General features: G+C 40.0%; 1 protein-coding gene across 1 annotated transcript in view; it reads right to left on the reverse strand.

Moving 5' to 3' along the window:
* adgra2 (adhesion G protein-coupled receptor A2) overlaps window positions 1-27,817 on the reverse strand; it is a 47,620-nt gene that overhangs the window by 17,413 nt on the left and 2,390 nt on the right. Inside the window, exon 2 of the mRNA XM_005804363.2 lies at window positions 9,902-9,973. Within this exon, the coding sequence (XP_005804420.1) occupies window positions 9,902-9,973 (72 nt within the window). The remainder of the gene's footprint in view (window positions 1-9,901; window positions 9,974-27,817) is intronic.

Below are 27,817 nucleotides of genomic sequence, written 5' to 3' on the forward strand. Positions count from 1 at the left end.
TGATTGACTTTAGGGTTGGAAGTAACTGCTGTGCCAGGAAACATCAAGAAACAAAAGGTACAATTACTTTCATAAATCTGGTGTTATGCCAGCTGGCATGTGCTCGAAATACGTATGTCTCTACAAGCATATAAAATTTTTCATTGATCATTATGTGCAGATTGCACGCACGATAGACGTGGACATAAACTCTGCATGGCAATCAGCAGTCTGAACGGGCATGTTTTTAAAAGCATACTTTTATTTGAATTCTCATATTACCTTAGTTGATTATATGTTTCTATAATCTGTAGCACAAAGAGATGAAGACCGTCCCTGCCAAGAGAAACACTGTAACCATTACTGACTCCAGCTGAGGCTTGTTGAGAGGCCAAACTGAGTGGTTTTTAAGAGACCTACAACCAATCAAAGTATCCAAAAACAGACATTTCAGTTATGGGTTTGATGGCAGAGTACCTTGCAAAAGTTTTAAACCTCCTTGAACCTTTTCGTATTTTATGACAGTAAAACTTCAATGTGCAGTTTATTTGAAATGTATGCTATCAATCAACGCAAGGTAGTGCGTAATAGTGGAGCATAAAAGGTTTTCAATATATTTTAGAAACAGAAATCTAGAACGTATGGTGTGCATTTGTGTTCATTCTGCACTGAAAGGCCTTTAACACTTATCAGTTCCAGGTTTGCACATCTTTTAATCCACTCTTATGTGCAAAATAGCTCAAACTCAGACAGATCAGATGGATCATGACAGGGAACAGCAATTTTCAAGCCTTGCTGTAAATCCTCAGTTTGGACTTTGACTGGACCATTCTAATACCTAAATGTGTTTCGATCTGAACAGTTTTAGAATAGATCAGGCCGTTTGCTTAGCTGCTTCATTTTAACCAGTTTCCCTAACCATGCTCAACATGGTGTCGGTGCACTGAAGTCGCGTTTGACATCAGTTTCTCAGTAAATTTATTCCTCCAACAAAAGTTTTAAAGACAGCTTTTCACTTTTTTTTTCATCAAACTGAAGTCAATATTACTAATTGACTTCTCATTGAAAAGGAATGTTTTTTCCAGTAGGTGGATCACAGCCTGCAGAGAGCCTAAAATGGAAGGAATGACCAGAGAGCCAAAGAGCTGACATGTAGAAAAAGAGGAAAAGGAGCAGAAAAGGAAGTGAAGGAAGCAAGTCCAGAGACTGCTTGAGTGCCTCCAGAGGAAAAAATGCCAACATGTTTGCAGAAAGAGTATGTGACAAAGCAAGGGGGATATGAAGCATACAATATAGTAATGGACTTATGAGACGACTTGCTCGCTGTTTGAATAAACCCCCAGAGCCTTGACTGAGCTAGGCTTGCAATACAAACACACCCCTTTCCTACAGTTTATCTGAAAGACACATCTGGAGTCTATCAACTCCAGCAGCACCCCCTTTTCTGTTTCCACTCTCGAGTACGCTTAACCCCTTCCTCACCCACTCCACCCCTTAATGTCATACAGTCTTATTAGGTAACTTCTGCCTAACAAGCAGCGACTCACTGTTGTGTGGGTGAAAACAGACTTACGCAAATGTGCATTTTGTTGTTAAGTGGAAACAAGATTCCTGTCTGTAACCTCCACAGCTGTCCTTTGTTTCCTTTGGAGTGGTGGGTTGCTGCAATCTGACCCTCGTCTTACTGAGCCTATTCAAGACTGAGAGGCTTCTCGCCATTTCTGAAAACGATCCACTGTTTTTAACCCACTATACTGCTTCCCACTTTTGATATATCATGAATATAATTTCCTAAGCCTAGGCAGATGTAAAGTTAATCTCTGTTAATATAAGACAAACTGTAGTCGTACATTTTTGTCTTTCTAACCCTTCATCTTCCTCTTCACGATCCTCTCTGTTCAACCACTAGCGTACCATGTTTAGCCAGCTTGGCTCCACTTCCCTTGTATCAGATGGTAAAGTTGTTTAAGTTGGACCTCTTCCTAACCCCAGCTACATAGAATGGCAGAGGTAATTTTGCAGTTCGCTCAAGAGAGACCCAGTCACTGTGACCAAATGCAACCTTCTTGTAAAAGCAGGGAATATCGTTTCCAAAGGTTATGAGCTGGGTTAGACTAAGCATGAGGTAGTAAAGAATGTCAAGGTTTTAAAATGGTTTATGGTTCAAAACCACAAAAATTTTCCATCCAACTGTTGCTCCAGTTCAGGGTCCTTTTTATGAGACATCAGAGAAAGTGTCGGAGTGACCCGGGTTTTCTCCAGCTGCATGGGCACAGCACTGACCCTCCCACATCTGTTGCTGCACCCTGCCAGTCAGCTGGCTGAAGGAAATCACTTCCACTTTTCCTGGTGTGGAATCTTAAGGATCATCATCCATCACATTTATTATGTGTGGCAATAACTCTCACACTTCTGAATCTCCGTCTTATGCTGAAGAAGGAGGCTGCCTGTAAGTGTAGTGATATAGTAACAGCACAAAAGCTGATGGGTTAATTAATCACCACATTGATTAAAGGAGTAATTAGTAGCATCATCTAGAAAATTGTAGATTAAATTAGATACAGGTTGTAATATCTATTTTGGTTTGAGGTAGTCTGAAATTGGGGCATATTACATTATTAATTAATGATAAATGATAACCTGGAGGGCAGAGAGTCGTTTGTTAAGATCAAATCCAGGAGGTGGGTTGATTGAGGCTGCGAGAAGCAGACACTTCTGACACTCTGTTGGTCACTAGTCTTCACTTACAGGGTCTTGTTTGTCATATTAAAAGTACATTTTGAAAATAACCTTTAAGCAGTATTAAACTAAATCCACATTTCAGTTTTCACATATATATATATATATATATATATATATATATATATATATATTGGTCTGATGTAATATTATAGTAGCCATCTGTGTGTAGCTAATCTATAATGTGTTTCACTTTGTGATAAATTCACTTTTTACATTTATTGAATGAAAATAATACTCTTTCTACACTCTTAGCATCATTTCGTGTATGTGTCAGATTAGTTTGCACACATTATATGTGCATCACCATAACAACATTTACACAATTGCTTATCATATATCGCAGCAATAACTCAATAGAACCATCACTTCATCTCGTGAAAACACTTTAGTCGAATTGATGAAGATTCATTACATCAGCATGCCGAATGCTTGAAATCAAAAGCCAAACTGATAGTGTGACAATATATTCAATTAAATTGGCTAATATTTATCTGACCACTAGGGGGCTTTCATAAGGATTAAATTACATTACTAAATGTTCTATTGATTCTCAAATATTGAAAAAATATTAATTTAAAATACAGTGTTAATTTCAATAAATATGTACAATTTAAATTGGGAGACATCAAAAGTGACACACTGACTCTAAAAACTTGACACGGTTCCACATCACTTTTTCACGGTTATTGTTTTGACTGCAGTAGCAGTAATAGTTGCTTTTGTTTCAAATTAAAATAACTAGATCCTGCTATTTTGTTTAAAACTATTGTGTACATAAAATGATATCATGAAACTGTTTTCTAAGCATATCATCTTATTCTCTTGCCCTGAGAGTCACTTCACAAACCTAACCTATAACTTGTTGTTTTACATGTGTAAATCAAAACTAACCCTAAATTTCCTGCTGTTGAAGAAAGCTAATGTGAAATCCGCCTAATATTTTGTGTGCATTCTTCTTTAAAATGCAGCAGGCACAGCAATATTTTTACTGTACCTACTGTGTTGGTCACTTCAGACTCTTTTGGTGACATATCCCATCATGCTGCCAACACCTCAAACCATCAAATACTCCCAACCACAAGCCTGGCTCCTGCCTCTCAGAGCTGTCCACTTCAAACACCCTGCTGATGCCTCATCCATCATCAGTGCTGGGCCTCTGCACCCCTCCTCTCTGCACCCTCTCTCCATGTTGGGTGAACAGACCTGGTAATGAGGGCCCCTTGTGCCCTGTCTGCCTGTCCCGTGTCCCATGGTGCAGTGGGGCCTAGTTGGACAGTAGCCAAACTGCCTGGGCTCTCTTTGCTCATTATTCTCATTACCTTACCTCAAATCAGCACAGGACAGGCTGCTGGGATCTGTCCACAACTCATAAAGTTCTTGGCTCTTTAGTGCAGCTGCCAGTGAGAGCTTCTGTCATTAAGGGTTTGCACTGAGGTGGAGAAACTCAAATAAGTACAGAAGAAGAGGACTCATGGTGGATCTTAAAGGGACTTTTGAAGTAAGGCTCTGTTAAGGTTGCAAGCAGGTAATATATTACCTGCAGATAAATTGTCTTGTAGGAGTCATGTTAACTTTGAATACACAAATATCATGGCTTTACAGTACTGACACAAATATTTAATATGCATACATAACACATAAAGCCCATATCACCGCAGCTAGCTACTGAAAATAGATGAAGTTCATGGGTCCTGATCCATCCCAGAGTAACTTTTAGATTTGTCTCTAGGTCAAACTAATGAACTTAAAACCACTTAACCAGACCTCACTTTAAAAATCCAGAACTATCTTGTAAAGGTAAATTATTGTGCATGCAAAGAGCATGGACTGCCCCAGGATCCAGATATGATTAATGGTTGTGTTCAGCCTTATAGTGGTGGAACGACACAAGGTATTCCAAGATTCAAATGTAGCTGTTGGATGGAAAGTCAGTTTAAAAGAGTTACAAAAACACAGCAGTCCAGTAAAAGGGCAAAACCAAACAAGCCTAAATTGCTCCTCGGTACTTGGGTGGTTTGGCAGATTTTGAAGGCAACAGTGGCTTTGAGGCGTTTTGTCCCAATGAAAGAGCTAACTGTGTGGACTGCTGCGCTGTCTGGCCCCAGCCTGAAGGAGGGTGGCCTGCCCACGAGCTGGATTCTCCCAACACCAGCAGATCAGTCTGCTTTCAGCACTGAATAGATGATGGTGAGAGCAGAGTGTAGGGGTGAATGTGTGTGTGTCTACCAGAAGAATTACCAGACACTTTTAAAAATAACAGTCTATATGTTAAGCTTTCCATATTAGGAAGTAAAGAAGTCGGTGTTGGAGTCACACCAGAAATAGACCAAAACTGTGTGCGTGGGTGTGTGTGTGAGTGTGTGTAGTTAAGGGAGCAGGCTTTGTTTATCCTTGTCACTTTGGGGCAGAGATGCAGTGTAATTCCCTGATGTGTGTTTACTCAGCCCCAGTGGGCTGGCCTTTGATTACAGCACTGACCACATAATATGAGTAAGTGTTCACAACTACTGCAAATGACAAGCACATGTAGACGCCAAACTGGAAACAATGAGAGGACCTGAGGAGTCACTGTGGGGCGAGGAGACAAAACAAAAACTGTAATCTCGCAGTATGACGAAAACTAACAGTGAAACCTTCGCTGTAAGCTCACATCCCGGTCGATCCCATCAAACCCTTCCAAGGCTACAGCTGTAAATTTCAACGGGCGTTTTTTTTTATTTTAATTTTATTTTATTTCTTTTACAACAGACGGTGATTTTCCTATGAGCTCAAATGTAATTACAAGCTATGTTGAGTACTCAATTAAAAGTTGGAGACGTCAGAGTGAGCGGAAAGACCTCCACTGCTTTGCCTTAGAGAGGAGGCCGAGGCTGCGGCGGAGGAGTGAAATGCGGTCCGCATGATTTATGTTATCTCTTCACAGCAAAAGCTTGCATCTCCCACTGTGGACCATAAGCGACTGTCTGTGTTAGTTGAACTCCATGTTGTAGTGAATACAAACACATATATCTGACCTTTCCTTCTGCAGGTCATTTTCAAATCTCGTTGATTTCAAAGTGTCCTCCAGGAAGAGGGCCACCATCAAATCTCATTGTTGGACATTGAGATTTGACAACATTTCTCCCGCAAATGTCGTCAGAGGTTCTGACGTGTGAAAAAAAGTATTATTTGAATTTTTATTAGCACTTTAATGCCTGAATTTATGTATAATTATAAATACTTTTAATTCAATCTGTATCTACAAATAAAACATATGAATCCTGATATTTAGTATGCAAATGAGCTTAACTCTTACTGTTGCTTCCAGAGCAATCTTTCATATGAGTAGAATGTGTATTTGAAGACATTAGTGTACATTTACCACCTTGGCTGTGTAAGTAGTTTGAAGCAAATTCATACATAAATAGCTTGCAATGAGTTTATTTACATATAAATGATCTAAATCAGAACTTCAGAAAGGTTTAATTAGTAAATAACTAATGCACGATGAGTCATGACTTTAAACATTGGTTAACATACAAAACCATGATGCAGGTAAATATTCTGTGCTGCTTATGTTACATCTGACTTCAGCTTTTCATACTGTTGGCCATCCGACCCTGTTAAATGGGCTAAATAGGTGTTGGGTTAGTATATCAGGTTCTGTTTTGAAGTGGTTGTCCTCATTCTTATCCAGTAAATTAGTCTTCTTGTTCAGTTTGGTGTTACACAGGGTACTGTTTTAGGCCCATAGTTGTTTTTGCTCTCTCTGCTCCGTCTTGGTTCCATACTGTCATATTTTATTAATATCTCTGGTCATTGCTATGCAGATGATATCCGGTTGTACATTTCTTTTCCTCCTAACGAGGTTTCCAAACTGCACAATTTGGTAAAAGGCCTACATTCAATAAAAAAGCTGGATGTCTAACTGTTTTCTGAAATTAGATGAAGAAAAATAATAATCTTTGCACCAGATAAATTAACTGTAAAGTTAAAGGAGATCCTTGGTTTTTCTTGGTATTTTAGCAAAAATCTAACACTAGAAACCTTGGTGTAGCCACTGACTCAGTTTTTACGTTTTTTATCATTTTAGAAATGATAAAAATGGAGCTCAGCCAAACTGAGCTCCATAATGTCTCATCATGAAATGGAAATCTTAATCCATGCTTTTGCTTCATCTCGTCTGGATTACTGTAATGCGCTCTACACAAGTCTAACCAAATCTTCCCTACAAGATTTGCAGTCTGTACACAATGCTGCTGATGCCAGGCTTCTGACTAAATCTTCAAAATTTTCTCATGCAACTCCACTGCTAATGTAGCAAATGCTTTGTGCTTCCAGTGCATGTTGAGGTGCATTTCAACATCCTGGTTTTGACTTGGAGAGCTCTTCATGGGAAGTAACCAGTTTATATCAGCGGACTTCTGCATCCCGACACCCCCACCAGGTCCTTGAGGTTCTGTGATCAGAGCCAGCTTACAAAACTAAAGGAGACTATGGAACGCTCTACCTCTGTCACTGAGATCAGCGGACCTTTAAAAGTCAACAAAAGACATACTTTTTAAAATCTGCTTTTATTTAATGCACCTTGTATTTTTACTCTTTGTTGAAGCACTTTCTGATTTTTCTTCTCTTGAAAGATGCCATATTAACAAAGTTTTCATTACTTCCATTGCTATTAAGTTTCTGTGTTGCTTGTCCTTCATATCACTTGCTTCTGAACCCGACGTAAGAACTCACAAAGACAACCAATGAAGTGACCCTGTCTCTGAGCACAGCTGTTGTGTCAAGCAGAATGAAGCTACTATGGGAGCCGCTCCCTTGGAGTGATCCAGTCAGCTCTGTAAGTTAGCTAACACCTCTATTTCCAGGCAACAGCAGGCACTCTTTTTCTGTCCTGTCAACTGGTGTTCTGGTTTGGGAAGCTGGCACGTCAAAGGTTGTTTTGAGACTTTGAATTTGTCCTCCCTTTTCATTTTTCCTCAAAATTAAAGTTCAACATTTCAGAATACTCATCCGTAAATTCCCTTTACTTCCATTTCTGAGACTCTGTAAGTTAGATAAACTTTCTAAAAGTTATTGTTTAAGCAGCTTAGATAATATTTTGAGTATATTATCTTAAGTGTTTATTTTACAACCCAATTGCATGTCATTAGTTTTATCCCTACATCAGGTATACAGCTCTGTTTGTGAGCAGGCTCAGGTTACCTAACCTATTGACCCTGCAACACCATAAGGAGCTCTGTTAACAAAAACAAACAACTTGGGTTCATTTCACATGACCTCCTTTCAGCTACCATCCTCTTTTGTTTTTAATTTAATATCCATGACCATCCAAATTGCATTATCACATTTTTGTCTTGTGATGTCGTTCTTCCCACAGATCGATTGAGTCCATGGTGCAGCACTGTTGAGGCAAGAACCAACAACTCTGGTGTTCTCTGCATATTTTGCTCGCTGTTCTTTACTAGTACGTCTGATGTGAGCTCCAGTAGGTAGGCACTAACAAGTCAACAACTGCGGGCAAATTGCCGTATTTTTCTTTCTCTCCATGTTTTTTTAGAAGCTCGTTAGCTTCATGGGTGGCATCTCCGACTAGCATGTGGTAGTAATATTCTGTCAACATAACCACAAACCTCCCCAGCAAAATAAGCGTTTCTGCCAATCTGCAGGAACCAAACTGGAGCTGCACATGTTTATTGTTCCCATTAAGATTTACTGGGAAGTAGACAAGACATGCTGTTACATCTCAGAGTACATAAAAGCACTAGTTTGCTATAAGCACCGACATACTGACCTTTAAAAACTTGATTACTATAAATTTCCTTTAATACATACAGGATCCTGTTTATATATATACTGTACTGTATATGCAAATGTATACATGCACCACAACGATGTCTGGATAAATGCCTAGCTGCAGAAAAACTGCAAACAGTTTGTGGCCAATAGCAATTTCCTAGTATAAGACTATGTCAATATAAATGAATTTGAGGGCATTGTTCTGTGTTAATGTCCAACTGTGTGTAAGATTAAACCTTCTGATCTGAATTGTCATCTTCAGATGAAAGAAAACTTCTAAGGATGTTGAGCAACAACTGGAGGATTAAGCATATCATAAAAAAATATTCATGGAAACTGTTGTAAAACAAGTATCTGTGTCCTCAGAGGGGTTATTAGACTTAAAGGACCAAAAAAAAGAGGCATCAAATATAAAATCAATTCCTTCCAGCTGCACAAGCAAAGCATTTCAGAAGATAATTTCTGGAGTCAGACGAGATGAAGATTGAGCTATTTTCCACAAACATGAAGCAAGTTTGGGGGTACAGTGGCACAATATATTAAATAGCTGTCATCATTGCAATACTGAAATATTGCTGTTGCCATGCAAAAGAAACTCTGATATCCAAAAATATATTTACACACTCTAGTGACCAAAATCAAAAGCTCAATAAGAGTTGAGACGGATTGTGAAGAGGTAACAGAAAGAGCGTAAACAGGACAGTGTTGTTTAGTGTTTGTCTCTATCATCCCCAAAAGCCAAAAAAATGATTCAGGACAATCTTTTCTTTTAAACACTTTAACACGTTAAAATCCTTCAGACTTCTTCCCATCTTATCTGTTGTGTGTTTATGGCTGCTGCATTGTCAAAGAAAGCTCCATGACCGTCACCAGAAGCCCCGGGAATTGTCAGATTCGTCCCCAAAGTAATCGTGTCCATCCCTTGTCTCACACTCCATTAAGATTAAGGGAGATTATGAGTCTGTGAAGGAGGGCCAGACTGTTTGAAAGCTGCAGGTAGAACTGCCAACACAATCCTCTTGCCAGAGATCTCTCTTATCTTGTCTTCTTGAGTGGAGTTTATCAAATAATGAAGGGCTGAAGTGTAATTATGTGAGGTTTTCAACATAACTCTGCGATAGCCAGTCTGAGTGTATCATCCTCCCTGCTGGAATCAAGCCCGTCTGAGGGGAAATGCACACAAAGCTGCTCAGATTTTCTCTGATGCCATTCATCTCTGGAAGGGCAAGTCCAGAGCCAAGCAAAAAAGAGGCATCACATAAATCTATAAGATAGGTTACCGCTGATGCAGAAGTAATGCCCACTAAAATCGGGGGGGAGCTATTCTAAAATGCCAAGTGTACAACTGAGGCTGTCAGTCGTTTAGGGTTTTGTCAAAAAATGTAAGCTTAATACTCACAGCTTTTCCAAGGAGTTAAGTCCAATGAAGGATCCATTTTTCAGAACTCGGATTTTGTTGTGGCTCAGTATTCTGCGAATTAGGAAAAAAAAAAGTTACAGATCATCTATTTTGGCCCATTAGGAATGCAAAACTAGCCTATAACATCTATTTCACAGCCCATAGAGATTTAATTACACGTGAAATGAAGAACAAAGTCAAACAATAAAAACAAGAAAAAAAAATTCACTTGCTGCAGTCACATGAGAGATTAGCCTGACCAAAGACATTAGCTAAAGATGGTTCCTATTAAAGTTAAGACAGCAAAGAACTGGAGAGACGTTGTGATCTTGATAATCATTCAGAATGGTTTTTTTTAACATCAAAAGAATGTCTTTACAAATGTGACGCAGGGCTTGTTTATTACTTCTTTCTCTACCAGCAAGTCGGGCCTGGTAGAGAAGTCTTGTCAGGCCAAAGGTCAAGGCATTGCAGCAAAGAGGAATCATGGCTAGGAGCACTTTGTCTAACATGGAAAATGGAACCATCAACAAACCTCTGACTATTTACAAGTCATTGTACATTAATGGCATAGTTCTGGGCTGCACAGTGGCACAGAACTGTTGGTAGAACTGTTGCATTGCTTTCTGCATGGAGTCTGCATGTTCTCCTCATGCTCTCTCAGGGTACTTCTAATTCCTCTTCCAGTCCAAAAACATGAATGTTGGATGAGTTGGTCTCTCCAAATTGTACTGCAAACGTGTGAAGCCCAAAACTCATTTTAACTCCATTCTAGTTACAGCTGGGAAAACATCAGGATTTATCAGCAGCTTCCCTCATAATAACTATTAGCACAATAACAAAGCATGTTTCTGCATCTTCTAAAGTCAAACTTCAAATGAACACTTTGACAAACAGATTGTAGTACCTGCTTGCATGAGTGCATGTAAACATTTTCATGAGACACAAGATGGCAAAAGTTTAATAAACTGTTAAAATAAACTGTTACTGGAGTTTTTTAAGTTTTAAACACACGGTGGACATATGGCATTTTGAGGTCTGGGTTTTATTTGTCCAATTTATAGGCTGGAAGTTTTCCATTCAAGACTGCAGTGCAAACTGAGATTTTCTTTTTAAACTTAGTTTCTTTTGTGTGATAAAATACAACAGATGGAAAAAGACAAAATCCAGTTGCATTACTTTTTGCATGTGCAGAATTTAGTGGGGTGGAACTTGCTCTGACACCACACCATAAATAAGTATTTATAAAATAAATATTACCGCTTACTATGAAACCAGAAAAGTCAGTGCTGGTTTTTTTCAATATTAAAACTTAACCAACATCTGTGACCTCGCCAGTTTAATTTTAAGGAAGCAGACTTCTGCACGCTTGCCTCAACTCTGTCTGGATCCACAGACCTGCCACGGCCTCGCCCTGGCAACCGGCAGCGATCATTAACACACCCTTCAGTTTCACATCGTCTCTGCTCCTACCACATGGTGCTTAATGGGCTGTTTGTGACATTAAGTGCGTTCTTAATCGAGAGAGGGAAACTGTGTGTGTGTGTGTCCCTTTAAAAGTGGGAGCTGACTGTGAACAGTCTGTGAGATTTACAGATTCAGCAGCAGCCGTCAGCCCCTTCTGCTCTCCCCCCCCCCCCCCCCCCCCCCCCCCCGTTTCCTGCCACATCAATAAAAACGCTGCCTTTAGCTCCGCGCCTTGCAGCTCAAGTTAATGACCACATTTAATCGTCCAGTCTTGGTAATATGGGGATAAACTGGACTGACTCACCTCTTTACTTTAGTCTTCCACAACCACCCACGACATCAGAACAGTTTGAAAACAAAAGCCGGCGCATGAAGCAAATACATTTCTGATCCAGTTACCGTGGAAATGTTGATCGATATTGTCAGGAAGTAGCATTTTCCATAATTACGTTGTTTAAAATCAAAAGTCTGACACCTCCCCACTAATAATTACTGTAAATTTGTTTTACTAAGCTTTTAAGACAAAAATGATTGTAATATATTTAATACAGTTGCCTAATATGTTCCTTATCAGAGTTATGTTTCTAAAAAAAATTAAAATAAATAAATAAAAAAGAGGTGATGTTTATAAACCCATATAGAGCCACTTGTTAGAGAAGAACAGCCTTTTCACAGCATAGCCTGAATTTGAACCCATGACTCCTGAGCCTTAAGGTCTTTCACTCAACTTTGGGCACAGAATCTATTCTGTAAATGGATGCAGACTGAAGCTGAAAACTGCAGAAGACCCGGAAGTGGCTGAATAATTCAAGACAGATAGGAGAAAGTCACATCTGGGAAAGACACAAAGCATTTAACTCAAAGCAGACAGTTCAGATATAGATAGTTCCTTTTTGGCTGAGCTTATTATGCTGAATAATGATTATTTGATGGGGGTAGGACACTTGTTGGCTTTGGTTGTGCTAGGATGCCCACATGTGTGTCTGTTCACAGGGACAACATATTTCTTTTCAAGTGTTCACACTACAACCATTGACAGAGGTGCATATTGATGTGACTTGTAAGATGTAAGTCACAATTTGTCATCATAATTCTCAAATTAACACATTAGAGCAATCTAAAATATACATTTCTCCAACAGACCATGAAAATCAGATGCCTGCAAGAGCCAAGATGAGCTGCAAAACCTGGATCTTACTGCATGGACCCCAAAGCCTGAAGTTTGAAGTGTAGCTATAGCAAAACACATTGTTCTTTCATAAACAATGCAGGGAGCACAACTCCGAGAAAGAGGGCCAGGCACAACTCTGTAAACAGACAGAAATAGTCAAGCATTCCCATCAGGCTAAACAGGAAACCCAGCCAATTAGCTGTTTAGTCGGAAACCGGTTTCAGAGGTCAGGGGTTGTGGAGAGAGCACTTCCTGGACAGCCATCAGACAGACAGAACAGTGTCCGGAAGCAGGTGACAGCCGAGGCAGAGCGGAGTGCATCTTTTCATCCCCGCAGCGTATAAAGAAAGTGAGGCAGCGACTTCATCCTGCAAGTCCACATAGTGCAGCACTGGCTGAATCACTCCTGAGGTTTTGGTTTACCTGGGTTGCTTGTTTCTGCACGCCATGAGACATTGATCAGAGGCCAAATTGGCCCAATCTGCCTTCAAGACCTATCAGACGTACAACAGCACACGCTGCTAATTTAGTTCAGACTACACCATGGATGCTATCTTCAAACCGTTTTTATCATCTCTTATTCACTTAACCCCTTCAGAGCACAAAGGGGTTTTAAGAAACCAGATGAGCTAATTCAATTTATCCAATCATGCAAAAAAAAAAAAAAGCGGCCACATGTCAGGCTTCAGGATCTTCTTCAGCCATTTTATTTAATTTAGTTATGCAAAGATCAAAAAGCTTAAAAGGTCATATGAAGAGGGAAAGGTGAAAAGGAAGAACAGCTGCGAAATTGTCTTCTACTTTTCTCTCAATCTGCGCCGTGGTTAAGCTTATGGCAAGAAGAAAACTAATTTGATCAATAAATCAATCTGCACAAAAAAGAGATGAAGAGGTTTTTTTAGGTTTCTTGAAATAATAAAATGCATGATATTTCTCATATAAAAGACATATTTCACAAAGTACTCCCCAGTGACTTTCTCAGGTGAAATAAGTTTAAACTGTTATGATGAACCTCAAACATGAAAGTGTGCCCTTAAGGCTTGGCATGACGTTGTACCGTATAATTGACTCTTATTTTGAAGTAAAAAGGAAGGGCGCCTTTTTCTTCATTTGTCCTGTTGTGTCAGACTCAAATGGTTAAAGCTTCAGTTAAATTGGCACAGAAGAAGAATCCACGTCTCCAAAAAAACAAATAATGACAGACAACCAATCACAATGAGAATATTAAGCCTGGCTAATCGTTAGCTGCTGATGATGCTAAAGTTAGCTGCCGCTTCAGAGGCTGATCATGAAAACTAAAAGCATGTTTCACTGTTAATTATTGATCACTTCTTGTTCAGAATCAAATATAAGCAGAAGGAACAAAAGTGAATTTTCTGCGCTTTTTCACCACTTTAGAGTGTGATCATTGATTATTTATATCAGAATATTACTCTGTACTGATGGCACAGTTGTTTATTTACAGGCAAGTATGGTTGCAATAGTACGTCAGTCACAATTGTTTAACAACAAATTGATTTCAAATGCTGAAAAAGATGAGAGGTGTTTTCAAATGAAAGTAAAATCCCTACAGTTTTCCTATTAATCGTATTGGGAAAGAAAAAAATCCACGTAAAAGCCAGAATGCTGTAAATCCAAACACAACAGGATGTCCTGTGAGTTGGTCCTTCACACTGTGAGTTCGGTGTCTGTATGCTTTCACTCTTCATCCTGCTTCTCTGCCAGACACACTTCAAACTTATCTCTTTTTTTTGTTTTTCTGAAAGCATTTACAGGAAATACTCCAGCGTGGTTTGGCATTTAGCGTGGGATATTGATGAGAAACACTTGAGTAAAAAGCACTGATTTCAAATGGTCTTTGTTGCCCAGTAAATATTTAGCTGGACTCTGACGGAGAGCTCTGCCTACCCCGATGGTTCCACAGCAAACAAACAGAAAAAAGGGTCACAGAAAAGATGTATGTACTAAAGATTCATTAATTGAGTCCACTCTTTCTTCATTCTCCTTTTTTTCAAAATGTGCTGAAACTCCAGCAAAATTGTTTGCACTCCATCATGATCAATGCAAGTGTTAAAGCCACCACTATATGCACTAGCTTCTCTCCAATATGGTATTACTGTTTCAACAACAACTTACCCTTATTGACTAGTTAGTGAGTAGCGTTCTTAAATAAATGACCTGGAGATAGCCAAGCCCAAACCAAAGACGGCCAAAGTCTGAGACAAACATCATTCGTGGCTTCCTTGCAATCATGAGAGTGAAGAAGACTACTATAACACCAAATCTGAATATCAGGAGGAATTATACTCAGAACTGAGGTTAATAGTGCACGGAGATTTTATATAAATACTCAAGAGGAGTCAAGGGTCAAGTGTTCAGAAAGTTCACACATTTACAAAAATCTGGAGGTTTATTTTCACTACCGTGCACTACCACAGGTTTTTTTTGTTTAATAGACAGAGTAACTTGTCTTGAGACACTTTATGGGTGTCGTCTCGTAATCAGGAAGAAGCCTCAGGGTCACCTGCAGAAGAGCCAGTCCGCTGACAGAACTACCATGTGCATGACTGAATCAACAGCGTATAAAACAGGTCTACCGTTACGGCCTTTCTCTACTTATTTTAGTCCCTTGGATCATGAACAGCTGCAAGTACTTTTGGACACTTGAAGATTAGTCAAGGTTGTGCTTTTGTTTTTGACTGGCTGTACAGCCGGAGTGAAGAACTACATTTCATGGAAGTTACTATCCCTTCTCCAACTCATCTGAATTACCTCATCAGCATAATTCAGATCAGCAGAGGTCTGGTAAAGATCAATTCATTCGATTCAGGTGTGTTAGAGCGGGGACACATCTAAAAGTTGTGGGATGATAGCAGTCAGGAACTGGAGTTGGCATCCCCTTTGGTCTCTGGCATTGTATCTCTTTTGCATTTAGCAAAGAGACACAATGACCAGCATCTCCTTGCAAAGAGGCAAACATTGTTTTTGTAAAGTATCAACACATAGATAATTCTAAATATTTATTTGGTTTTACGCTTCCATTTCTTTTGCGGAGAAAATAAAATTGCTCCAACAAGCAATCTCTTGGCCACTTAAACACTGATCTAACTCTTTGAGAGTAAAAGACTCAAGCAGCTCAGGTTTTGGTGTGACAGCGGGAAAAGGGAGCCCGTCAGGCTGGTGTGTAAACATCAATTTAACTCTGAAATGGTCCCTTACCCTCAAGGACCTCACGCAAAGGGAAAGACAAGAGATCCTTAAAAGAGTTGGTAACATGGCAAAAATCCAGTCCTGGTTTGGAGACCAATGGGAGCCACATAATGAGAGTGATTTCAAATAAGGGTCTCAAAGAGTCATTACTGAGTTAAGCTGGACTTAATTGGCATGCTGATTTGATAATACACATGCTGGCTTGTGCCATGGCAGTGCTTAAGTTAATGTAAAATATAATAGAAAAACATTGAGCCCTGAGGGGACAGATTCTGCTGAAAGCAATTTGATTTGGTCCTTGAACACTAACAACTCTGCATTGTTTGTATTATAAAAAAAAAATGTACAGTCGGTTTTTGTCCAATTTTCCTCTTTGGGATTTTCCATTTTAGCAGCGAGGCAGGACTAAGTGGATACGTCACTATTTAAGAATATAAACACATGACTCAAAGAGATGAGGAGAGGAGAGAGAATCAGAATTTTCATTGAAACAAAAAGAATGTAATGTTTGTCATCTGTTAACTATCAGCTTAATGGATTTGCTGCTAAGACATTTCATGTCTCATTTTAATTAAGATCAACGAATTGAAACTGGGGAAACTACATATCATCATCTGTACGTTAGAAATAATTCATGTTGCAGCAACAGGCAGTATCTCTGTTGGTGTCTTACAAATGTACATTAGATGAGAATTTCTAATTATTTATTTATGAAAAACACAATGTTTGCATTAGATTTAGTTATCAAGTGACTTCAAAGCTCTAAGCATACAGAAGTTATATTATAACGTTTCATGCTAATTTTCATTAACGCAAGCCTGGATATATTATTCTCTCGTGTAATAAAGTAGATTAATAAAATAAAATGAATTATTCTGCATTATTGTATTGCCATTAATATGGTAGCGTATTGTCGTTATGCCAATGGAATAAAATACTCTTTAGAAATGACACTATATGCCAACTGGCAACTGAATATTATAATCATGGATAATTGATGTGTAAAAGTAAATTGCTCTTCATGCAAAGTGGAAAACACATTGAAAATAGGAAGGAAAATGAAACCTATACTAACAATGAATCTTTTTTAACTTATAAAAGTCCAGTTCCCTGTTTCACCAAAGTCCCTGTTAGTACAAACGCGGTCGTTAGAAGTTGTTTTGCTGCAAATTTCCTGTCAAGCTTTTATGTTGTCATCAAATGAAAACAAATGGGATGAAATTACTGGATTTGACTGCTTTCTTGGTCTGAAGCTGTCTGTGTCCTGATTTATGGGGGTTCATTTTTATTTCTGCAGTATTTTTGTCTTTGGCAGCTTCTGCATATCATCTGAAAGGGGGGGTGGGGGGGAATAATGTCGCTTCATTTAGATGGAAGATAATATGTTATGAATAAAATGTTTCATTTTGTCTCTGATGACTGAGGTTTTGGCTCAACTTGGTGTGGCTTTTGCGTCCTCGTATAGTTTCGGGAAAGTAAATTGAAATTTTACAAAAATGGCTGTCTGCAGACTTTGAAGGAAAAACTGTGAGAAAAAAAAAATCATGATGGCGGGTCACTTAGAGCCAGCCCAGTATAAAAATAATCTGCTGCAGATGCAGAATATTATCTTATTTTGTTTGGGTGAACTATTGTAGAGTGGCTACTGCTTTGGTTACGTATAATGTTTTTTTTTCATTGCATTATAAATTCTAAAAACTGTTTTATGGACTAAACATCCAGTTCACTCATGTGAAATGAACTTGTAAAATCTATGGCGCCTTGTGAAAAGTGGTTTGCATTTGTATTCAATCCCTCTGAGTAAATGCATTGTGGAACCAATTTTCTATTAACCAGCTTGGTGTTTCTCAACAATTATTCCCTCCCGTCTCAGAAATTCATAACAAAGTTTTTTCTCAGACACCTATAACAAAAAATGCTGATAATCAAGTACCATGCCAAATCTTCACAGTTTTATCACAGTTTATCAAACAACATCCTAATAAAAATCATTTGAAGTTTGTGATACTCCAGCTACTAACGTTTGCAACCGTCCATAAAAAACATGCAGTCTTGTCTTTCATTGTTGCTAGCGGACACATTTGAAGAGGGAGGCACACAGAAGAGAGATATGGAAGTGCATGAGCTGAGAAATCTCTCAGGCTGGGAGGTGGTTGTGTCATCTTTGCTACAATGAGTACTTTATAAGAGGCCTCCAGACTATGGAGGGCCATTCAGCGCATTGGTGCATCCAGAAAGCTTAACCCTTTCGTTGTTAGAAATACAGAGCTCTACCTATAGCCTGTGGTCCTGGGAGCCCTTTGCACCCTGAGCCTTTCCTCGGAGAGTCACGACACCGAGCGCAGCAGAGAGACTAAATGCCCTTGAGCACAACAGGCACTTTAGCAGCAAACACATGTCAAGATGTGAATGTGCCCATTGTGCCTGACCCACCAGAGGGCTTGTAGCAGCAATAAGGGAACACTGCCAAGCTGAAACTCCCATTTACCGCCTGTCATGAAAAGGAGCATCCATGTAATTGAATGCCAAATATTTTTTATGAAATCATTCTGCGTAGCCTAAGTGATTCAGTTATTAAACAAGGTTTCAACATGCATAAAGGAGGAAAATATTAAACGTGTTTAAGACAAAATCTTGATATCCTTGGTTATATGAACTTCTCATGACTCATAAACCCTTTTACATTCTGTCGCACAACAAAAAGTCAAACGCTGATTGAATTTGATTAGCATTTTTGCTAGACAAATCTATACCAAGCACCATAAAAATTTTCTAAGAGAAAATTGAGACAGTTTTCATTTTTATTAATGAATAATTTGTTATTGTTTATATTCAGCCACCATTACTCTTATACTCTTAGTAAAACCTGCTGCAGTCCGAAGAGACGACCTCAGTATGACTCCAGGTGTTCTTGTGAAGGACTCAAAGGTGTGTTTGAAGCCTTAGAGAAGAAACTGCATCACAACACCAAACAAAACAGCAGACAGGACATAGATAAAGTTGTGGAGATGTTAAAAGCAGGGATGGGTTATAACCAGCTAGAGTGAGTTTTGAACATCTCACTAAGAATTGTTCAAGAAGCTGCAGAAAACAACAAGTGGAGTTTGATTTTAAAGAGTAATGCACAATTAAGACATAGCTATCCACCTAACCATTCAAGCTGGGTAAGGAGAGCATCAGTCATAGAAGCAGCCAAGAAGCCCTTGGTAACTCTGGAGGAGTTGCAGAGAGCCAAAGCTCAGGTGGAACAACCTGGATAACTATTAGTGTTATGAGATACAGCTAATGCTTGTCCGAGTTTATTTGACCCACTTTCAGGACAAACATGCAGGAGGTAACAGATGACTGGACACTGGGCCAGAGGCTCATATTCCAGCAGGACAATGACACTGAACAAATATCCAGAACAGAATAGTGTACATTAATGGCACAACTAAAGTCCAGACTTAAATCATTTTTTGAACCAGTGGCAAGACTTGAAATTTATTTGTCTAATCTGCAGCTGCATGTGTCTGCAAGGTCAGGGATGCTGAATCCAAATGCCTGTCGAGTTTTTCAGAATTTTATTTTTCAAACATTTGAATACTACACAAAATATTCTTCCCACTTTACAGTTGTGCACTGCTTTGTGTTAGCCTATCCAAAACAATACAGAGAAGTGTATGGCTACAGAAACACAAAAATGTGAAAAAGGTTCAGTGGGTACAAATGGTTTTGCGAAGCGCTGTAGTTCCCTGTCCTGATGCTCAGCATAGTGAGCGTGCCTCTGCATCTGATATGTCCAACCACTTATTACAGAGTGCACTGCATTGTGCCTGGGTTAGCAGGCCGGGCCAGGGAGTTTGGCGTTGTGGTTGCAGGGTGTGCGTGCGGATTTAAGATGCACAAGTGTGTGACCTATCAGTTATTTTTATGGAAAGTGTGCATTTAACTCTGTGTGTATGAGCAAGTGGCCCAAAAGCTGCCAGTCTAAAATTAAAATCCGGGTTTTCAAAATGTCTCTAATTAGAGAGGGGAGGACTGGGGTCTATTTTGAGAGCTGTGGCGGTGCACGCCCTTCCCACATGTGTGTGCACACGCCAACTAACACACATCCACATTTCCCCTGCTCGCAGTAAGTCTTATTAGACAATCCATCAAGTCCTGCAAACAGAATGTGTCCATGGAATGTGTTTCTATACACAATTTATTACAACAGTACAACCAGTGGCCTTTAAAGACATAAACAAGTAGCTGCCACACAATATTAACAAAAGCTGAATCACAGCTGCTTTACTGTAAAGCTTCAAGAAGTTATTGCAAAATGTAAAGTCCTAGATTCATCAAAACAGCCCAAACTGGAAGGCTTATGGCTGCAGAGCAGGAACACAAAGGCCAGTTTAATCACTGTCTAAAGTGTTTTTACAATTTTAATGAGGCAATTTAGTGCATTTAGCTGTTTGAGAGAGAGAAAAAGAGAGAGGAAGGAATGTGGTGTATGCCTGGCTAACATTGTCTCATTGTTCTGTGTCATAACAAGGCTCTGTTTTCTGCTCCTGAGCAAAGGTGGCTGGGAAATATGGCTGCTAATTTCTATAATTGTTTTTCAAAAGGTTGTCTAAACACATTTCTGATCATTGTTCCTTTCCTAAAATGTATCTAATGAGGAACAAAACGCTTTGTTTGTAGCCATTTTTCCTAAATCACAATGACCCTGTTTGCTACCCGGCAACGAGTTTCAACATCCAGCGCGTACCGCAAACTATTAAACAACCAAGATAGATGTTACAAGAATATGGTAGACCAGCATGCTTTCCAGTGACTGATGTGATTACGCATTGAGGAATATGGGATTACATTATATCTACAAACAGTGGGTTATTGCATCCGCAGAGATTTTAATAAATGGCCAATGTTTCATTTCACAACTGGCTCTGCCCCTCTGATTGGTGCAATAAACCAAAACAGATAAAAGTGAATGTGGCAAAGGACTTTAAAATTTTGCAATCTCTTGCCATCTTCATAAAATCACAACTAAGGACACACATTTATATGCAACACATTATTTATTGCATATCTTGCTGAATTCATTAATGACATTACCTTAAAAATCCTAACAAGTTCTATAGTACATCAAGTAGTTATTCTTCAGCCATTAAATGGACAAAACTAGTTAATTTCTCACCTTACTAAAATAATGGCCTAAGTCTTTTTTTGTTTTTTTGCCAAAAGTTATTTTTTTCTTTTACTTTTTTTTTTTTTCAAAAATCACTTTATGCAAAAAATAACAATAATAATAAAATGTATTTGTATTATAAATGAGTTTGTATATTTGTATTGGTATATAATACATGTTATTATAAGCTTGGATTTAAAACACTGTATTTAGATCATAACGGCGCCTTCATAAAATGAAGTTACTACACTGTAACAATTGCTAAAGAATGCTCATATCAGAAAGAAGCCCACACAATGCAGCCGCAGGCCTCCCCAGAACAGACATTATCTCAGCCTGTATTCCTGTGTTGTTGACCCCGAGCAGGAACTTTACGGGCCGCTGTGGTCAGACACAGGGAGAGGGAAGTTAGCGCTGGCAAAGAAACGCCGAAGTCAGGCATTTTTGGAGTAAGATAAGAAGAGAGCGGCGAGAAAGGAAAAACTAAAATAACACAAAGCCACTTGGGGGGGATGAAATTACTATGACAACACGCGGCTGTTTTTGCCAAGTTTTGAAATATGTCAGCCGCCCAATCAACAAACACAACAAGGTGATAAGTGAAATATGCGTTCGGCATCCAAATATGCAGGAAGCTCCGGTGCTGGGGACTGGGGGCGTGCGCTGGTGTCCCTCTGTCTGTGGTCTTCCTCCAATGACCTGCATTGGCATAATAAAGTCCAGGGTTTGTGTGGCACTGGCAGGTGCTGCTCCAAGTATCCAGTGTCAGGCCTTTGTTTGCTTTTTTGATTTATTGCTCACCACTGCTCCGCCTAACATGTGCAGAGGAGAGCCTGCTGCCCCTTCCTCTCAACACCTTTCCACACAAAAATAAACCTGATCGCTGCAGGAGTTCCAACTTTCTGCCCACTATTGGAATTCTCTCCGCTGATAAGAAGAAGGCCTGGGACATTTTGTCAACATCTCAACACGTATGAACCAAGGATAAACCTTGAGAGCAGATGCAGGCTCCTCAGTGGCACAGCTGAGAGAGTGGCGATGTGACTCAGAAGATAAAATGGTTTTGAAATGCACACAGAGATGTGCTGTAGCTTTTAAATCACACTGTGGTAACAGGGAGGGGGGCTTTGAAGTGACACAAATGCAGAGGAGTCACCAGACGCAGAACCAGAAAATAAAAACATTAGGGTCAACCACAGGGAGAAAAAAGGAAAACAGACAAATGTGATTAGATTAGATTTATAGTGCCTTGTAAAATTATTCAGGTCCCTTAAACTTTAATGTGAACAAAGAACAAATTTCAAGCTATTTTATTAGGATTTTATGTGGCAGAAAGTACAGTGGAAATGTGGTCAGACAATGCTATTCACGGATTTATCTTTCATTTTATTTGATGAGAACCTACACTTATTCACACAATTTTTTATATGAGTATATCTAAAATGTTACAAAGAAAATGCAGCTGGAAGCTACAGTACCTAGATACAATGACACATGGCGTGCTATTAGCAGGCATCTGCAATTTTCCTTGGCGCTGACTGACTGTGAGTGGAGATAAGGAAGATTGTAGGTGGCAGATTTTGCATTAATACTATGACAATTTCCACTGTGCACATTACTGCGTGTTAAAATATGTTTGGCGTTTGAACAATTAGTTCCAAGCATTTTTAGAGGGTTCTGAAGTAGGGCTTAATGAAGAAGTCGAAGAAATATAATATGTGGTTTTTAAAATCTTCCACAAATAAAATCTAAAAAGTGTGATTGTTGGAAGGTGAACATCCTCGCTATTCTACAGCGACCTCTAACATACTTTCTTTCTAGATTGCCCTGTGTTTATTTCCATCCATCTTCCCATCAGGTCTGACCAATTCTCCTATTCCTAAAACATTTGGGGTTGTAATGTAATAAAATATCGAAGCGTTAAGGTGGCATGAATAGTTTCACAAGACACCACGTAAACAAAGCTCCACACACTGTCATAGCCTTCATTCTCTGTTGCTTAAACTTTTAGATACTTTCTGCTGTAATAATATGTCATAATAACTTGCTATCCAAACAATGGCCACATTTTGTTTCAATATTTCCTTGGGGGAATTTGACCGAAAGTTAGTAGTCGTGGAAGCTGTGGTGTTTAGCCGCGACAGAGATAGTGGAGTGTAAAATGTCGACATTCTGGAGAGACTGAACTGAAAAAAAGCCAGCTTAACCCGAGTTTTAAAAATGACACCCATCCACAAACACCCTCTGGTTTTCATAACTTATATGTGGTTAAAATCAGTCAGTGAAAACTGAAGACAGGGCAAACATATTGAACATTTCTAAAAGAAAAGAATCCTGCAAAATGCAAATGTTTATCTATGTTTCCGTTTGTTCTGCCTCTTATTACAACATATTGTTTTAGTGATGCTGTTTAAAGTAGCAGGAGGACTTGACTTAACCAGAGGTGGGGTACAATCATAGGCGTAAATCCCGGAGGGGGCAATCTTGGAAAAGTTTAGAATTAAAAAAAAGAAAGTATATGTCAAAAATTTGGGTTATCTGCAACTATTTTTCAGTCAGTTCCCTGTCTGGGGAAAACTGCAACTGGGATTGCTCTCTGGTTTTTTTTTTTTTGTTTGTTTTTTTCTTGCCACTGTTCCATAAAAGCATTGTGTGAAATGAACAATTAGCAGTTGTCCAGTCGCCAGGTTCTCATACCTGACCTCAAGATCTCTGCAGCTCCTTTAGGGGTCAGAGCAACAGAATAAAGGGTATTGAATAAAAATACATGAAACGTTTTTTTTATACTTGTATTTGTAAAAATAAATAAACACAATTTCCCTTCCACTTTACAGTTCCTACATTTCATTTACTATGTCCACCACACAAAATCCCAATATAATTCATTGATTTTGTGGACATAGCATCAGAAAATGTGAAGAAAGTTAAAGTGTCATCAGTACTTTTGCAGGGCAATGTAACAGCCAGAAGTGTGATGTACAACTGTTCTTTTGCAGCCTCAGTGGTTGACGGTAAAAATATATCTGCGCTGCCAGGATATTTTCGCCTCAATCCCATAGAGGCAGACAACACTCATGTTCATTCAGGGCTTCACTGCAGCTGTCTTGAATGAACAGGGCACGGTGACCCCCCACCCTGAGCATTTGTGCCCACTCATTTGGGTTGGCACCCACCAGGGCCAAAGCTATCAGTCACTGGCGACAATGACAACTGAAGTATGCACGGGGAGGAGTTCGGTTATGACTTTGGTAAAAGCCACAGGAAGAAGCACAAGCCCATTCACACATGAGCTGCCACTGTACATTCTCTCCATTTGTCTGTTATCCATTAAAACATTAAAACAGACACAGCTGCTACCATGGGGCACTGAGAGAGTCTGTTTCCACTGTGATTTCTAAGTAATGGCTCTAATGCATCAAACCTCTATTTATCTCTAGACAAACATATTTTTATGATTAAATTAGCACGGTGCCTTTGCCTTGTAAAGTATTCTTACACCTTGTGGTTTATGTAACAGAGCAATAGAAGATAGTCCAAGAGTTTCTGCTAAAAAAGAAAATTGCCCTTGGTTTAAACAGCAGAAGACATCGAGTCTTTGACGGTTTCTATAAACTGAAAGACGAGAATCGGCTGAGAGACCTTTGGGAACTCTAGGGGAGCTGCAGCGATTTACAGCTCAGGTGAGAGAATCTGTTGAGAGGACAATAATTAGCTGGGCATTCCAGCAAAAAAATTGGCTTTGTGGCAATGAGAAAGGTGCTGTTCAAAGAAAGCCTCAAGACGTTTGCCACAAGCCGTGGTGGAGACACAACAAACGTGGAAGAATGTGCCACAGTCAGATCAGAACCAAATTTGAACTGTTTGGCCTAAATGTGAAATGCTAAGTGTGGCAGAAAGTTAACACTGCACATCAATCCAAAGAAACCGCAGCGGTGGTGAAACCCGGTGGTTGCAGCATCATTCCGGGGGGTCGTTTTTCTCCTCTGGGGACGGAGGAGCTGGTCAGAGTTGATAGGAAGATAGACGGAGGTAAATACAGGGCAGTCCAGGAAGAAAACCACTTCACATTCAGTCCGAAGTGCTACTTTGCATCGGTTTATCGAGTAAAATTCCAACAAAATGCATCGAAATTTGTGGCGGCAATCCGAGAAAATGTGTTGGAGTTCATGGGGTATGATTACTTTTACAAGTCGCTGTGATTGCTGTTCCTTCACTTTCCTCAAAAGACAAATAATAATTTGGATGTGAAGCGGCGCTTTGGAGGCAAAGTTATGTTGCTTCTAGAGGCGCCTTGCCTCCTCCTCTCCTCTTTCACCCCAGTGCTGCAGATCTGTTAGTCAGGGGCCGGGGAGTTTTCAGTCTCCAGGGGCACATCCCTCTGAACCGCCTGCCAAGCTTCTCCCCGCCATCCCGCCATCCTCTTTTTTTTTTTTTGGACTCCCCTCCTTTTTACTTCTTTCCCACTTCTCCTACCCCTCACGTTGAACTTTCTCCTCCTCCTCGACCTCTTATCAACCTCTAGCTTCTTTGCTTTTTTTCCACTTTCACCCCAGAACATTTCTCTTCACTCTCACCCTTATATCTGCTCTTCCCTTTCCTTCTCTCTTCCCTCCCGTCCCCTTTTCCCGACGCAGCGATCTGGCTCCTTTGCAGCCATGCATAATTAGGCCTAAACACAAGCCTGCAGAGGCTCACATCTGGAAGAAGTTTGGACATGGCAGTTTCCTACCAAGTGGACTAAATATTTAGGTTGAGAGTTACTGCATGTGGATGAACTCATGATAGAAGGGGTGGGAAAAGTAGAGGAGCTGGGGAGCTGCAGATAAAGGAAAATTGGGGACAGTAGGAGCTCATGAGAGAATATAGAGGCGACGTTCTGTATTCTCAAAGAGGAATAAGTATTATTTTGCAAAACAGCAACAACAAACAAGAAGCAGTTTTAGTAAAAGTGCAGTTCAGGCTCTGTAAAGTAGGAGGTGATAAAACTGGGTTGCTCCTTTTTGGCTGGCAGGAACAACAAACAGCTAGCTAATAGTTTTAATAAACAAATCCCCTCTGGGATTTCCCATGATGCTGAGGGGCCTCAGCTGGAATGTTCACAGGGGCCAGCTGTTGTGCATTATACGAAGCAGCCGGCCCCGGAAGCCGAGGACCGGGTGTCCTTCGGTCCTCGCCTCCTCCACTTGGAAAGAGAGCGTATCTCCAGGAGAGAGAGGCATTCGTCGAACCGGGGCAGCGGAGAGCGCTCCCCTGCCGCACCTGGGATACTGTCTGCAGGCTCTGAGCAGCCTGAGGAATGTCAGGAATAACACGAACATCAACAAGAGTTCCCAGCATTCCACATCTGGAGCTAATGTCTGAATGCATCGGGAAAAACAAAACTTTCCAGACGCCGCAATTCTCGGGCAAGGTAACAAAAATGGCGCCCCGGATTGTTTGCGCCTTGTAAACGTGCCACAGATCGCCAAGTGGCTGCACAAAAACAACCCGAGCAAAATTAGTAGGTGCGGGAACAGAAGATTATCTTCAATCACCTCTACCACTGCCAACCGAGCCATTTCGGCCTCCACTTTTCAGCAATGTGTTCTACAGATGTTTGTCTTGCCTTTATTACGCAAAATCACAAGGCCCTATAAATGGCCTGGTGGCTGGCTCATCGCCTTCATTCTTTACCTCATATGCTTGCTGCAGTGAAATGTAATTAACTCTCTCGTGGATTTCTTCTGCGTTTTTTTTTTTTTCTTTTTCTATTTTGTCACAGATGAATGCTTCCGATCATCACACGAATGTTCATATCAAGGATAAAACGAATATCAAAACACGCAACATCTCAAACACTGAAATCATAAATTGTCTAACAGCATGAAGTAGGCTAAAAGATCCCAAATAAGTAAAAAAAAATACTTTCTCAGAGAGAAAAAAAAAATCAAACGAATGTGACACAGTTGTTCATATTTATCGGTTTAGAAAGAGTTAAGCAGTTATTTCTAAGACTTTGGGATGCAAGCGAACCACAGCGGGAGCCATTACATACACTGGAAAAAACATGGAACAGGTGGTGAACCTTCCCAGGAGGTAATGGCTCACCAAAATTACTCCAAGAACAACTTCTTAAGGAACAAAGACATTACTTGCCTCAGTTAAGATCAATGTACCTGACTCAACAATAAAAAATAAGTAGAAATTGCATCCATGGGACTTTCCACGCTGAAACTATTGGTGACCAAAAACAACACAAAGGTGCGTCTCACCTTTGCCACAAAAAAATATATATATTGTTGAAATTTTCTGTGTATTGACTAAGCAAAAGATGGGCTTTTCGGAAGGTGTGCCTACCGTTCCATAGGTAAGGTAGGTACAGCGCTATGGCGCTGACACAGACTTTCAAAAAAAAACTAAACAAAAACATGTTGCCAACATTGAGACATGGTGATGGTGAGGTAGAAAGCGCAAATAATGTGGGAATGAGCTACATGTGAAGAAACTCTGAGCAGCTGTGAAGAAAGTTCTGCATTGCAACGGACCAAACCCCCCCAAATCAGACCAGCAATCTATCAAGAATGATTGTGTGTTTTGGCCCGTGTTGAGGCGCTTTTAAGTTTGCTCCAAAAGAGACCACACAATGAAGCGCCTCATAATTAAAAATATCGAACTAGGACCAGCGCCGTTCCCGCTCTCAGAAGGAGACGGAGAGGCAGGGTGTGTTGCTGTCTTCGACGTGAGAGCCGGGTCACTGGTTCAACCGCAGACTCTGATATAAAACACTCTGAATGTGTTTCTGTTTATTCATGTTTTTTGCAGCGCAGAGTCAGCTGGACCATGTTGTGGAGGTGGAGGGCTGAAGGCAGAGTGCCTGGCTGAGGCAAATTTAAAGTGACAGAGTTGTGTCAAAGAGGCTGGACTTGATGATGAG

The sequence above is a fragment of the Xiphophorus maculatus genome, chromosome 12, assembly GCF_002775205.1.
Source record: "Xiphophorus maculatus strain JP 163 A chromosome 12, X_maculatus-5.0-male, whole genome shotgun sequence".
NCBI lineage: Eukaryota > Metazoa > Chordata > Actinopteri > Cyprinodontiformes > Poeciliidae > Xiphophorus > Xiphophorus maculatus.